The sequence below is a fragment of the Doryrhamphus excisus genome, linkage group LG6 (assembly GCF_037039965.1).
Source record: "Doryrhamphus excisus strain RoL-2023G ecotype Guam linkage group LG6, RoL_Dexc_Guam_v1.1, whole genome shotgun sequence".
NCBI classification, from domain to species: Eukaryota; Metazoa; Chordata; class Actinopteri; order Syngnathiformes; family Syngnathidae; genus Doryrhamphus; species Doryrhamphus excisus.
In genome coordinates, this window is record NC_136362.1 from 7,585,939 (window position 1) to 7,601,885 (window position 15,947).

Here is a 15,947-nt window from a genome sequence, read left to right on the forward strand (position 1 = left end):
ACAGGCCTTACTGTGCACAAGGCTCACTTTGGGCTGGACCTAACTGGAAAGGAATGCAGCCAGGTTTTATACATCCTGCCCTAGGGGCTCAGGGACTGTGTGTATGTGTATGTGTGTGTGTGTGTGTGTGTGTGTGTGTGTGTGTGTGTGTGTGTGTGTGTGTGTGGACGTATATATATGTGTGGGCGTGGGAGGTCAAATAGGTGAAAGGATCCACGCGCTGGAGATTTATGATCCGAGGTGTCGTACACAGAAGGGTGCGGGGTTTGTGAAGGTAAAACGCTTTAAAAAGTCACACACACACACACACGGTTCCCATTCCCTGCATACCTAGTGTGTGTGTGTGTGTGTGTGTGTGTGTGTGACTGGCTTCCAGGAAAGAGGCACTTTAATTGAGTTGAGTTTTTACGGCTTGCCTGGTGTTAGTGTGTAAAGAGCAAGTGTGTGTGTGTGTGTGACAGCGAGATGAGGGACTTCAAGTGCCGAGAGAAGCATTTCTTCAAAAGCGCACAAAGACTTTGGAGAAATGACGTCATTGTAGTCCTTACTGGCACACACCAGCCCGATTAATCAAGTCAAATTAATCCATTACTATAACCATTACCATTAATAATCATGGCACATGACACACACACACAAATGGCCTGAATTCTGACATTAGCGCTAACAAATTAGACAAGCGCCATTCCGCATATTGGAGATGTCTTTGCTTGAATATGCAAGCAGGCTAAAAAGAATATCAGCAAATGTAGCCGTCTCTGCACACAACAATTTGTTCAGTGCTCATGGCTTCACAGAAAAAAACACAACAATTTGCACATGACTTACAGGTCACTATGTTATCATTACCAGGCTGTAATTTAACTCCTCTCTACAGGCAACTTTCAGCACATTCACCCTTGGTTAGTGTGGTTTTTTTTGGTTAACATCCATGGTTAGGGTTAGGGCTAGGGTTAGGGTTAGGGTTAACAGGCAACTTTCAGCACATTCGCCCTTGGTTAGTGTGTTTTTTTTTGGTTAACATCCATGGTTAGGGCTAGGGTTAGGGTTAACAGGCAACTTTCAGCACATTCGCCCTTGGTTAGTGTGTTTTTTTTTGGTTAACATCCATGATGTACGTTTTACAATATGGCGTTTTTTTGTTGTTTTGTTAACACACTACATGAGTCCTAATTTTTTTGTTTTTCATTCATTTTCTACCGCTTTTTCCTCACGAGGGTCGCGGGGGGTGCTGGAGCCTATCCCAGCTGCCTTTGGGCGAGAGGCGGGGTACACCCTGGACTGGTGGCCAGCCAATCACAGGGCACATATAGACAAACAACCATTCACACTCACATTCATACCTATGGACAATTTGGGAGTCGCTAATTAACCTAGCATGTTTTTGGAATGTGGGAGGAAACCCGGAGTACCCGGAGAAAACCCACGCATGCACGGGGAGAACATGCAAAACTCCACACAAAGATGGCCGAAGGTGGAATTGAACCCTGGTCTCCTAGCTGTAAGGTCTGCACGCTAACCACTAGACCGCCGTGCCGCCCCTTTTTTTGTTTTTATTTATCACAAAATATCCATTCCTAGTGAGCGTCTTACATGCTAGTAAGCAAAACGGCAACCCAGAACCGGGAGTCTGCTAGTCTGCTAGCTTAAGTCATGAGCGGTCGATGAAAGCCGACACGATATAAAACTATAAAAACATGTTATGTGTTAACATTTGTGACTTTCTGGAATGCATCAGTTGCATTTACTTGGTTAGCGCCGCTAATTCCTTCCAGACGGTCAGACTCGAACCGAAACAGATGCGATATGAATCAAAGTTTCTCATAAGAAATAATGTAAATCCAACAAATCCGTTCCAGTAAGCCAGTTTTATAATTCTAGTTTTACGTGCAGATTCAAACGTGTTTGTCATCTCAATAACCCGAAATGGAGCCACAGAATATTTCAAGTAGCAGCATTTTCATAAACAAGGTAAGAAACACCATTCAATAGAATTGAGGAAATAACTCATGGCAAAACAGGAAGGTGGTGTCAGTGTCTAGTGATGTATGATACCACTGATATCGTGTATGATCCGATACTGAGTACACGTCAGGCTGCATGGCGGTTAGTAAGCAGGCCTCACAGCTAGAAGACCCGTGTTCGATTCCACCTTTGACTATCTCTGTGTGGAGTTTGCATGTTCTCCCCGTGCATGCGTGGGTTTTCTCCGGGTACTCCGGTTTCCTCCCACATTCCAAAAACATGCTAGGTTAATTGGCGACTCCAAATTGTCCATAGGTATGAATGTGAGTGTGAATGGTTGTTTGTCTATATGTGCCCTGTGATTGGCTGGCCACCAGTCCAGGGTGTACCTGATACATGTTTGTATCAGGTGCACCTTATGGGTGTTAAGTTGCTATGTGATGAATTTAGTGCTGTTGGTCGTGACGACATCATAACTGTCACTGTACACTGGTATATTTGCACATTTACACATTTGGCAGCTAGACCTCACAGCTAGAAGACCCGTGTTCGATTCCACCCTCGACTATCTGTGTGGAGTTTGCATGTTCTCCCCTTGGGTACTCCGGTTTCCTCCCACATTCCAAAAACATGCTAGGTTAATTAGCGACTCCAAATTGTCCATAGGTATGAATGTGAGTGTGAATGGTTGTTTGTCTATATGTGCCCTGTGATTGGCTGGCCACCAGTCCAGGGTGTACTCCGCCTCTCGCCCCAAGACAGCTGGGATAGGCTCCAGCATTAGAAAATGAATGAATGAACAAGAGATTTGTATCGAGATTTGTATTATTAACAGGGAAAAAAACGATTGTTGGGGTGTGTAGTGTTTGGCCCGTCACGATGTTGACAACTGTCAAGCCGCCCCGAACCCCCCGAAAATAAAATGAATCATGCTGGAAAGACTTTTTAGTTGGGCGTGTAAAGAGGAAGAGGACGAAGGACGTGGGCAGAATATTCCAGCTGACTTATGGGGAACCTGAGTCACAGCGAACCGAGCCTGGACGCTTCGGACACCGTGTGCGTCACGCTGCACTCCACTGCACCAACGCTGTTCTCTTACACAAAACACACACACTGCGTCATTCATCGGAAAATGTCACAAGGGTCGCGGTGGTGCTGGAGCCTATCCCAGCTGTCTTTGGGTAGAACGTGCAAACGCCACACAGAGACAGCCGAGGGTGGAATTGAACTCGGGTCTCCCAGCTGTGCACATTAGCTGTGCAAATGTGCAAATATACCAGTGTACAGTGACAGTTATGATGCACTAAATTCATCACATAGCAACTTAACACCCAAAAGGTGCAAATATGTATCAGGTACACCCTGGACTGGTGGCCAGCCAATCACAGGGCACATATAGACAAACAACCATTCACACTCACATTCATACCTATGGACAATTTGGAGTCGCTAATTAAATTAGCATGTTTTTGGAATGTGGGAGGAAACCGGAGTACCCGGAGAAAACCCACACATGTATGGGGAAAACATGGTGGAGGTGGAATCGAACTCGGGTGTCCTAGCTGTGAGGACAAATCTCTTGTATAGCAGGTAATCATGTTCCAATGTTGCTAAATGGGCTAGCATGTACACTTTGACCCTAAGACGAGTGGTTTCTACTACTATTATATTTCGTATCGAGGTCAAGCGCGTCCGAGCGACTCGTGTCCTGGTCTACATTCCGGTTTGAATGCGAGCGTAGCGTTTAAGGAAAGGGAACAGATCATGCAGATGGGGTTATTAGGAGCGCGCCCTGCAACCAGCGGCCCAAACGGCGCCCTTCCAGGAAGAGGCTTTGCTGATTGTTTCTTCCAGGAAGGCTTTTTTGTTGGCCGATCAGCGCTTATAGGAAAGACGTTTGCTTGGCCCATCAGCACCAGTATTGTCACAGCCGCTTCTGATAAAGCCGGAGCCGCTTCCAGGAAACCAGAGATTTACCCTCCAGCATTCCATCATTCCTTCACCGGCATCAGTGTGTGCAGGGAGAAAGTGGTGAGGCAACACAGAAGGGGGCCGGAGGGGGGGGTATAATAGGGATGTGGATCAATAAAAAACATATGGCGAGCGTGCACATATTGTTGAATGCACGTGACCGCCGAGGCCGCCAAGCGTTGACCCGCAGCTCGCTGTGGTCACGGCAACCGCCGCAACCTTTCTTTTTATTATTTACACTCTTCACTCTCTTTCACGCTCCGTTTTGTTGTTTTGTTTCGACACGACACCAACCAACAAAAACACATCAAATAATAATTATTATCACTATTATTATTAAATAAATACATTAAATATTTAATAAATATTAAAATATTAATAACAATGCAATAAAAATTGAGTAAATATTAAATAACAATAATAATCTAATAATAATAATTATTATTATTATTAAATAAATACAATAATTAAAATGAATATTTAATAAATATTAAAATATTAATAACAATTTAATAAAAATTGATTAAATATTAAATAATAATGTTTAAAGGGGTGAATAGTGTTTGATTGTTTTGTATTGCCAAATTAATTAATTAAATATTTAATAAATATCAAAATATTAATAAAAATGTAATTAAATATATTAAATAATAATGATAATAATATTAATAATGTTTAAACGGGTGTATAGTGTTTGCTTGTTTTGTATTGCCAAATGAATTAAGTAAATAAATATTTAATAAATATTAAAATATTAATAAAAATGTAATTAAATATATTAAATAATGATAATAATAATAATAATGTTTAAACAGGTGTATAGTGTTTGCTTGTTTTGTATTGCCAAATGAATAAATTAAATAAATATTTAATAAATATTAAAATATTAATAACAATTTAATAAAAAATGATTAAATATTAAATAGTAATGTTTAAAGGGGTGTATAGTGTTTGCTTGTTTTGTATTGCCAAATTAATTAATTAATTAAATATCTAATAAATATTAAAATATTAATAATGTAATTAAACATATTAAATAATGATGATGATAATAATAATAATAATGTTAAACAGGTGTATAGTGTTTGCTTGTTTTGTATTGCCAAATGAATTAATTAAATAAATATTTAATAAATATTAAAATATTAATAAAAATGTAATTAAATATATTAAATAATAATGATAATAATATTAATAATGTTTAAAAGGGTGTATAGTGTTTGCTTGTTTTGTATTGCCAAATGAATTAATTAAATAAATATTTAACAAATATTAAAATATTAATAACATTTTAATTAAATATTAAATAAATAATATAATATAATAATAATGTTTAAACGGGTGTTTTGTATTGTGCTTGTATAGTATAGTGCTTGTTTTGTATTGCCAGCTTCCCATTCATTCCTTATTGCTGGAGGAGCGCCCCCTGCAGGATTCATCAAGTATTGACCATAAAGCACCCAAGCCACTTCTACCTTTCTATATACTGCATATAGTACATATAATACCTCTAGTCTCTACTTCATGCATTCATTGTGTATCAGTGTGTATCGTAGTTTGGTACTGCTATCAGTGGATACTTTGATAAGATTCGTAGAGGTCAAAGGTTAAATGTACAAATCGGAACGGCACTCGGACGCCCGCCGATACTCGTGCAGGCCACTTGGTAGTTGATAGAAGATAAAGTAAGACAACGGTCTCCAAAATACGGCCCGTGGGACTACTTTTTCTTTATTGGCACTCATTCCATTCCGTTCTCCTCCGCTTATCCGGACAGGAGTTTCAGTAGGGAAGCCCTTCTCCCAGATTTGGGACGTGTCTGTGTTGTCTGATTTGTGTTGGCTTTGTTTTCCCAAACGCGGACCAATCAATCATTCCAGTTGAACTTTGACCGAGACTGAAAATGGGGGCTGGGCTGGGAATGCCGCAACGTCGAGCTTCCGGATTGAAGCAAATAGCACTTCCCAGTCAGGAGCCAGATATTTACGGAAAAAATGTGCTATACTCGCGCACTGATGACCCCTCCCCTTCCTGCGTTCTTGTGCATTAATGCGAGGGACCGCACTTGTTCCCGTTAGAAGAAAACAGGGGGTCCTCTGTGTGTGTGTGTGTGTGTGTGTGTGTGAGAGAGGGAGCGAGAAAGGGAGAGCCAATCACAGCGCGGCATGGATACTGAGCCCCCCAAGTGCTGCTGGTTTATAGGGTTCAGCTTCAGAGAAGTCACATGACTTCCCCGAGAGTGTGCAGGGGGGAGGAGGAGGCAGATAAGAAGAATGAAGAAAGGTAAAGGAGGAGGAGTGAACAGAAGGTCATGGGGTGACACAAAGGGTCAAGTGGAGGTCGGGTGAAGGAACGAGACCCAAAAGAAGACGGCGTGGAAGCGTGATGGTGTGAGATTACGCCGAAGGTCGGGTTAACCTTGGCTCACGGGCCCCCAGGGACGACGACGGGAATGTCAGGGATTGCTAAAAACGTCTGTGGAAGTCATCTCATTTGATTTGGAGACGAGAAGCATGGCGGTAAATCGCCGGGCGGATTACATTGGCATGGCAACACATAGAAGCTGAAAGCCGATTGGACAAAAAACTGAAGCCTGAAGTTTACTCAGTATCGGACACCACCTTCATGTTTTGCTATGAGTTATTTCCTCAAAAACCGGAGTACCCGGAGAAACATGGGAGAGAACATGCAAACTCCGCACAGAGGGTGGGATTGAACTCGGGTCTTCTAGCTGTGAGGCCTCCGCGCTAACCACTTTATCAACGTGCAGCCCTAATAATATAATTCATTCATTTCCTACCGCTTATCCTCACAAGGGTCGCAGCGGGTGCTGGAGCCTATCCCAGCTGTCTTTGAACGAGAGGCGGGGTACACCCTGGACTGGTGGCCAGCCAATCACAGGGCACATATAGACAAACAACCATTCACACTCACATTCATACCTATGGACAATTTGGAGTCGCTAATTAACCTAGCATGTTTTTTTGGAATGTGGAAGGAAATCGGAGAACCCGGAGAAAACCCACACATGCACGGGGAGAACATGCTAGCTCCACACAGAGATGGCCGAGGGTGGCATTGAACTCGGGTCTTCTGGCTGTGAGGTCTGCACGCTAACCACTTTCACACCGTGCAGCCCTAATAATATAATATAAAGTCAAAATATTCATTCATTCATTCATTTTCTACCGCTTTTTCCTCACGAGGGTCGCGGGGGGTGCTGGAGCCTATCCCAGCTGTCTTTGGGCGAGAGGCGGGGTACACCCTGGACTGGTCGCCAGCCAATCACAGGGCACGTATAGACAAACAACCATTCACACTCACATTCATACCTATGGACAATTTGGAGTCGCTAATTAACCTAGCATGTTTTTTTGGAATGTGGGAGGAAATCGGAGTACCCGGAGAAAACCCACACGTGCACGGGGAGAACATGCAAACTCCACACAGAGATGGCCGAGGGTGGCATTGAACTCGGGTCTTCTGGCTGTGAGGCCTGCGCGCTAACCACTCATCCACCGCGTAGCCCTAATAATAAAATATAAAGTCAAAATATTATGGGAATAAAATCATAATTATGAGAAGAAATTTTCCAAGAAATAAGTGGGAATTGTTGAGGAAAAGCGTTGCTTTCATTTTTCACGACATGGCCCTCGTTGGAAAAAGTTGAGACACCCCCGCTCCAGGGCATCTGCTTAGCCTCACAGGGCCGGATTATGAAAGCACACATTCAAGATGCCCGAGATAACATTTACTCGCACCGTGTAGCAAAAGTGTACACACACACACACACACACACACACACACACACACACACACACACACACACACACACACACAAAGGAGGAGAATCCTGCTTCCAAAACAACCGAGGAGCAAAAAGCCATTTTTTTTTTCAGGAGCAGATGAATGCCGGCGGTTTTGGAACGAGGCGCTCTCCTGCAGTTCAAGTTGTATTGGCGTGGTCGGGGGGGGGGGGGGGGGGGGGGACACACCGATTCAAGCCAAAAGGACGTGCCCTCCTCGCTCTGCTGTGTGAGACGTGAATGAGGAGGATGAGGGTGATGATGAGGAAGGAGGTGGGGGGGGGGCGGTCTACAATGTGAAACATATGCTATCAGCGCTGCTGTGATGTCGACACCTTGACACACTTATCTCGTACACTTCTGTACTTGTGTCTACAATATTGGAAATACAAGTGTAAGTGTGATCATAGGGGTGTTATTTCATGTCTAGAGGGCTCTAATAATCTTAAAGACTTATTTAGAAGGTTATAAACTGTTTTCCAATGCATAATATGTCTTATTATGTCTACTGTGTTGGGTAATAGGAGTGTAAAGGTGACTATAGGGGTGTTATTTCATGTCTATAGTGCTCTAATAATCTTAAAACATTTTTAGAAGGTTGTAAACTGTTTTTCTATGCCTAATATGTCTTATTATGTTTATGATGTTGGGTAATAGGAGTGTAAAGGTGACTATAGGGGTGTTATTTCATGTCTATAGTGCTCTAATAATCTTAAAAACTTTTTTAGAAGGTTATAAACTGTTTCCTATGCCTTATTATGTCTACTATGTTGGGTAATGGGAGTGTAAATGTGACTATAGGGGTGATGTTTAATGTCTATAGAGCTCTAATAATCTTAAAACCTTTTTTTAGAAGGTTGTAACATGTTTTTCTATGCCTAACATGTCTTATTGTGTCTACTATGTTGGGTAATAGGAGTGTAAAGGTGATCATAGGGGTGTTATTTCAAGTCTAGAGAGCTCTAATCATCTTAAAAATGTATTTAGAAGGTTGTAAACTGTTTTTCTATGCCCAATATGTCTTATTATATCTACGATGTTGGGTAATAGGAGTGTAAAGGTAACTATAGGGGTGTTATTTCATGTCTATAGTGCTCTAATAATCTTAAAAACTTTTTTAGAAGGTTGTAAACTGTTTTTCTATGCCTAACATGTGTTATTATGTCTACTATGTTGGGTCATAGGAGTGTAAGTGTGATCATAGGGGTGTTATTTCATGTCTAGAGAGCTCTAATCATCTTAAAAATGTATTTAGAAGGTTGTAAACTGTTTTTCTATGCCCAATATGTCTTATTATATCTACGATGTTGGGTAATAGGAGTGTAAAGGTAACTATAGGGGTGTTATTTCATGTCTATAGTGCTCTAATAATCTTAAAAACTTATTTAGAAGGTTGTAAACTGTTTTCCTATGCCTAATATGTCTTATTATGTCTACTATGTTGGATAATAGGAGTGTAAAGGTGACTATAGGGGTGTTATTTAATGTCTATCGTGCTTTAATAATCTTAAAAACTTATTTAGAAAGTTATAAACTGTTTTTCTATGCCTAACATGTGTTATTATGTCTACTATGTTGGGTAATAGGAGTGTAAGTGTGATCATAGGGGTGTTATTTCATGTCTAGAGGGCTCTAATAATCTTAAAAACTTATTTAGAAGGTTATAAACCGTTTTCCTATGCCTAATATGTCTTGTTATGCCTACAATGTTGAGTAATAAGAATGTAAAGGTGATAGGTAAAAACTTATTTAGAATGTTGTAAACTGTTTTTTGTGCCTAATATGTCTTATTATGCCTACTATGTTGGGTAATAGGAGTGTAAAGGTGACTATAGGGATGTTGTTTAATGTCTGGAGGGCTCTAATAATCTTGAAAACTTATTTAGAAGGTTATAAACTGTTTTCTTATGCCTAATATGTCTTATTATGCCTACTATGTTGGGTAATGAGAGTGTAAATGTGACTATAGGGGTGTTGTTTAATGTCTATAGAGCTCTAATAATGTGAAAGACCATATTTAGAAGGTCGGAAACAAGTTTTTAAAAAATCTGGTGGGGGGGGTGTAATTCTCATAGGAGAGCACTTGTGCACTCAAGTGCACATTTTGAGCGTCCGACACTACGCACTCACCGTTTTGGCGGTTTGGAGTGCAACGTCCGAATAGAGATACTTTAGTACTCAAAAGACCAAGTCTTCCAGTTGAGATGGAACCCAGCTTTGTTTTGGTCCCTCCTTACATTGGAAGAAAGAGGGGGGGGTCTTATTCTGCGGGATGAACGCGTTGCTTTATTCGCTCGTCTATTTTCAGCTCAGCAGCTTTATGGTTATTGGAAAGGCGTTGCCATCTCGCTCCTTCCCAGAAGGAGTCAATAATTCTGCCTCTCCTTCATTTCTCCCTTATTCAATATTTCCTCCCAAACACCTCTCTCTTTACGGCGCACACGGCGGGCCAGGAATGCCTGCAGGGCATGGGACGGAAAAGGCACACAAAGACACGAGTGTGAGTTTGCGGGACATGCCCGTCTTGTTGTGCATCGGCCCGGTTGCGGCGCTAATGACTTGGACTGTTATGGCCCATTAAAACCAGCAACTGTTACTGGCAGCGGTGTTGACTATACAGCCGCTCTTATCAAGTGATTACAATCACACAAGAGAAGGAAGTGTGTGTGTGTGTGTGTGTGTGATTGTTTGTTAATCTGTCCAATGCACAATGATTCTTCTCACGTCACCTTACAGATGTTAAGGATAAGACGGGCTGTCTTCTCTATGGAGGCTCTTCCTAGGGAAGAAGTGGAACGTCCTGAGTGTGGACTCCTGCTCCTACAACGTGGACCAGGTGATGCAAAGTCATCCCTTGCTTATGGCCGTCCATTGGTTCCAGACCCCGCTGTGATAACCTTTTCCAGCGAGGGCCACAAAGCATACATTTTTATATTTTATATTTTATATTTTATATTTTATATTTTATATTTTATATTTTATATTTTATATTTTATATTTTATATTTTATATTTTATATTTTATATTTTATATTTTATATTTTATACACAACATATTTCATTATTAGAGGAAGTACAACATATATTACATATTATTTATTATTTTATTTTATATTTTATATTTTATATTTTATATTTTATATTTTATATTTTATATTTTATATTTTATATTTTATATTTTATATTTTATATTTTATATTTTATATTTTATGTCATTGACGTGGCGCCACCTGGAGGTAAACACCGAGCCTTGCATCATTTCATCGGTCATCCATTAACCGCCCTCGCGGTGAATGATTATCGATTGTATCGATCCAAAGTTCACTTCCTAACTGAAATGGCCGTCACTATTTCGGCTAAAGCCATGTCCCTAAGAAGTCTCTCTTGCCGGAAGTGGTTTCATTTGGGGGATTTCCTCGTCGCCCCCTGGAATAAGTCGCTACGAAGCTCCGCCAGGGGTTACTACAACAGCGGGACCTCCAGAGACCAAGAGGCGGCCCGGGCGGCTCGTGTCCGGGTTGTGGACCTCCGCAGCGACACGGTGACCAAGCCTGGAGCGGCGATGCGTCAGGCCATGGCCGAGGCCGAGGTCGGAGACGATGTGATGGGGGAAGACCCGACGGTTAACGGTAGAGTCATCATGGAACACTTTGGCGTCTGTTAGAGACATATTGACGGATTCGAACCTCCGAGCTCAATGGCTCCCAAACGACTGGGTGTTAGTTACATAACAAATCATACTTCTTTGATGACGAGGTGTGTATGTATGTATATACCTGTATATATGTGTGTATTATTATGATTATTATTTCTTTAAATAAATTCTTGTTTTTTCAGAGTTGCAGAAGATTGCAGCCGATATGTTTGGGATGGAAGCCGCGCTATTCGTCCCTTCTGGAACCATGAGCAACCTCATTGCAGGTACCATGAGGCACTTTAATCCTATTGTTGTGACCATCAATTGGACTCCGCTGACCCCACAGTGATGGTGCACTGCAGGGAGCGTGGCGATGAGGTGATTGTGGGCGACCTGTCTCATCTCCACATCTATGAGCAAGGAGGCAGCGCACAGGTGGGTTCAACACCATCCACTGATCTTTCTTAAAGGGATAGGCTGGAATTGTTTTCACATGACTATGTGCATAGGTTACGGAAAGGAAAGGAAAGGTTATGGAAAGGAAAGGAAAGGTTACGGAAAGGAAAGGTTACGGAAAGGAAAAGTTACGGAAAGGAAAGGTTACGGAAAGGTTACGGAAAGGAAAGGTTACGGAAAGGAAAGGTTACGGAAAGGAAAGGAAAGGTTACGGAAAGGAAAGGAAAGGGAAGGGGAAGGGGAAGGGGAAAGGGAAGGGAAGGAAAAGGAAAGGGAAGGAACGGAAAAGGAAAGGAAACGGAAAGGAAACGGAAAGGAAAAGGAACGGAAACGGAAAGGGAAAGGGAAAGGAAAAGGAACGGAAACGAAAAGGAAAAGGAAAGGAAAAAGAACGGAAAGGAAAAGGAACGGAAACGGAAAGGAAAAGGAACGGAAAGGAAAAGGAACGGAAAGGAACGGAAAGGAAAAGGAAAAGGAAAAGGAACGGAAAGGAAAAGGAAAAGGAAAAGGAACGGAAAGGAAAAGGAAAAGGAACGGAAAAGGAAAAGGAAAAGGAAAAGGAACGGAAAGGAAAAGGAACGGAAAGGAAAAGGAACGGAAAGGAAAAGGAACGGAAACGGAAAGGAAAAGGAACAGAAAGGTAAAGGAACGGAAACGGAAAGGAAAAGGAACGGAAAGGAAAAGGAAAAGGAACGGAAACAGAAAGGAAAAGGAAAAGGAAAAGGAAAAGGAAAAGGAACGGAAACGGAAAGGAAACGATTGGATTGGATTGGCGTGGCCAATTCAAGAGGCCACGCCCATAAAAGCAAGTTGAGGGCGTGGCCTCTTGAAGGAAATTGGGGTTACGGGCGTGGCCAATTCAAGAGGCCACGCCCACCAAAGGAAATTGAGGGCATGGTCTCTTGAAGGAAGGGGTGTGGGCGTGGCCAATTCAAGAGACCACGCCCATAAACAGATCCTCAAACAATGCACAATGATGAGCCAATTCAAGAAACAATACAAGCAGGAAATTTAAATTTTATTACATTTAATTTATTTTTTTAATTTATTTTGGTCCCATAGTAAGTGTCAATATAGTGATATATATAGCACATCATGACTGGTTCAAGACTCTTCATCCTTGTATTTAGCAAACATCAACTGCTTGTATTGTTTCTTGAATTGGCTCATCGTTGTGCATTGTTTGATTTCCTTACTCAATCCATTCCATAGTTTGATTCCACATACTGAAATGCTATGGCTAGCATAACGTAGTCCTAGCATAGAAGTGTTTCATATTGAGTTCTTCCCTGAGATCATATTTCTCGTCTCGTGTAGAGAAGTATTGGATGACATTTTTAGGTAATTGGTTATTTTTAGCCTTATGTTTAAAGATGAAGTATATCAGCAAGTTGAAGTATTTTAGAAATAAGGAGTTAGTATGTTCTCTGTAGGCGGCATTATGAATTATCCTTACTATCCTTACCACTACTGTTTAATGCTAATTATGTCATTGATACAGTTGGCCGGCGTCCACGCCACCACAACCACCACCCTTGCCGACGGTACCTTTGACTTGGACCAGCTGGTGTCAAAGATCCGTCACGGATACCCAGACCCGCACTACCCACGTTCACGCCTCATTTGCGTGGAGAACACGCATAACATACAAGGCGGACGCGTCATGCCGCTGCGCTTCCTGCAGGAGGTGTGTGTGTGTGTGTTCTGTATTCCATCATTAGGCGCCATATTCTTATATAAAATAGTTTCATGTTGTGCTTAAAAGGTGCGCGCTGTTGCTGACGAACACGCTTTGGCGGTTCACATGGACGGAGCCCGGGTGATGAACGCTGCGGTGGCACTGGGGGTGCCCGTGTCTGCCATACTGCGGCACACGCACACTGTTAGCGTGTGTCTCTCCAAGGTGGGACCATTACATTATGGCTTATGTTTGCCGGCCATTTTACAGTGAGTGTTTTATATTTGGGTACCAGGGACTTGGGGCACCGGTGGGAACCATGCTAGCCGGCTCTAAAGATTTCATATCTCGGGCGCTGAGATGTCGTAAAGCCCTGGGTGGCGGGATGCGTCAGGCCGGCATACTTGCAGCGGCAGGGAAACTATCTTTGCTGGAGATGGTTGAAAGACTACAAGAAGATCATAACAACGCAAGAACATTTGCTGAAGGTTTTTAAATTATTTTTTTTTATTCTATACAATCTGGCTTATGTCGCAATTTTACTAAAAATAATGTTTTCCTCTCGCTAGCTTTGCAGGACTGCGACCCCGCTCTGTTTGCTGTGGACATGGCCGCCGTGGAGACAAACATACTGCGTTTCCAAATCCAAGAACCTACCTTGAGTCCCTCGGAGTTCTGTAGCCGCATGGGCCGGGTCGCGGAGGGAGAGGAGGACTCGCTGGGACAGGGGGTACAAGTCCTCATGTATCCTCATTTTGGGAATTCCGTAAGAGCCGTCTGGCATCTCGGGATATCGGCTGAAGATACACAGCTGGCCATCCAGAAAATGCACTTTGTCGCCCGTCAGTACTTGAAGAAAAACCAAACAGGATAGTCACACATTTTGCGGGAGATCTGATATTGAAAAACAAGAGACTTTTTTAATATAAATACAGTAGATCCCCTGCTATTTGTAGGTGGTTTTCCAGCCTTGATATATCGATCAAGGCTGATATATGTTTATTTTCATGCTGGATAACAAGAGAGTTCACTCTGCTTTGGTTGTGTAGCGAAATGAACGGAGTGTGTGGACACTCCTGTCTCTCTGCACTCCAGCAAGTGCACTTCCTGCTAGCTGCGTGCGTTGTGCGCTACATGATTGAATACTTTCTTTGTGCCTGTTGCATATACAACACGATCTGGTGTCAATTTGGTGTCACCCGGTTGTGCATTGTCATTTTGTGACATGAAAAAGTTTGTGACAAAGACAATGAAATAAATAATACAAAACAGTGAATATGACATTTTGCGAAGTATAAGTACACCTCATTGTGCAATAAACATTTTTTCCTGCATCTAAAAATGTACTTTGATCAAAGAAAAAACGTTAAAACCCATTAAACAACTAAAGACTATTACACATACACATTGAAATTACATCTGTATTGACACACTATGGTAATAGTTTATTTTAAATCATAATACATATATATATATACACCTGATATTCTTGTGCCAATACACACAAACCATAAAATAATGGTATAACAGCTATTTTTTGTTGATATATTCTTGAATACTTTGTATTATGTGATCTCGGTGCCACTTCAATGACGCTTTAATTTAAGCTAACCGAAGTGGGAATTTGTAGGATAATTATCCAGCCATCCACTGTCTATGCCGTTTATCCTCATTGGCATCGTGGCGGTATGCTGGAGCCTATCCCAGCTGACTTTGGGCAGGAGGCATGGTACACATCCGTCATTAGACAATTATCCCTCCAGTAAAATAATTATATCAACATTTCGGACCATCTCAACCGCTGTGTATACATTTTGTTGATGTCGGCATGTTAGATAAATGCTGTATTAACTTCTATTCTAAGTAAAACTGTTGACATTTAAAAGTCTACTGGCAGCGGTGGGATTCGAACCCACGCCATCGAGATGACTGGAGCCTAAATCCAGCGCCTTAGACCACTCGGCCACGCTACCGTTGAAGTTAGCCAATGTGCCCATTTATAATATATACATACTATTATGTGTGACCACTAACAGCTAAATAGCGACACTGCAAAGATTACATTGTGAACTACATAAAATACCACATTTGGATCTTAATCTATATTGTGATATGAACACAATACAATGTACTAATGATTTTTTTACACATTTCATGTGTCGAATCAGCGGATCCGAAATGTAAGGTAGCCGCGAGGAGCGAAACAAACGAAGCGAGCACTAGTTTTGTACGTGACGACGTCGAGGAAGTGTGGGGGGTGGGTGACTCGACGTTTGTGTACGACTTTTAATAATGTTAAAGAGAGAAGCGGTTCGAAGAGGAAGACAACTAACCGTTAACAGTTGACTACAGCTCTGATAAGCGTTAAGCTTGGTGCCAAGCTCGGGTCAAGTGCGCATCAACTTCCGCATCAGCAGGCGCAGCTTTCAAATGCA

At 41.9% G+C, this 15,947-nt stretch overlaps 1 protein-coding gene, 1 long non-coding RNA gene and 1 other non-coding gene across 4 annotated transcripts; 2 read left to right on the top strand and 1 right to left on the bottom strand.

Annotated features, from left to right (window-relative positions):
• Nucleotides 1-803: 803 nt before the first annotated feature.
• LOC144898609 (uncharacterized) lies at nucleotides 804-1,389 on the top strand. Its single transcript, XR_013627503.1, has 3 exons — nucleotides 804-877; nucleotides 1,056-1,131; nucleotides 1,168-1,389. It is a non-coding gene; the product is annotated as an uncharacterized LOC144898609 (long non-coding RNA).
• A 9,586-nt stretch (nucleotides 1,390-10,975) lies between these two features.
• tha1 (threonine aldolase 1) lies at nucleotides 10,976-14,467 on the top strand. Of its 2 annotated transcripts, none has more exons than XM_058068340.2 (7): nucleotides 10,976-11,370; nucleotides 11,579-11,662; nucleotides 11,725-11,813; nucleotides 13,336-13,521; nucleotides 13,600-13,737; nucleotides 13,808-14,000; nucleotides 14,082-14,467. In XM_058068340.2, the coding sequence occupies exons 1-7, from the start codon at nucleotides 11,079-11,081 to the stop codon at nucleotides 14,384-14,386; spliced, it is 1,287 nt and encodes a 428-aa protein (XP_057924323.2). In that variant the 5' UTR covers nucleotides 10,976-11,078; the 3' UTR covers nucleotides 14,387-14,467. The 2 variants fall into 2 exon arrangements, with proteins under 2 accessions (XP_057924323.2, XP_078647469.1); XM_078791343.1 differs by having other exon boundaries at nucleotides 11,221-11,497; nucleotides 11,741-11,813.
• Nucleotides 14,468-15,403: 936 nt separating this feature from the next.
• Nucleotides 15,404-15,485, bottom strand: trnal-uag (transfer RNA leucine (anticodon UAG)). Its single transcript has one exon. It is a non-coding gene; the product is annotated as a tRNA-Leu (tRNA).
• Between the last annotated feature and the right edge of the window lie 462 nt (nucleotides 15,486-15,947).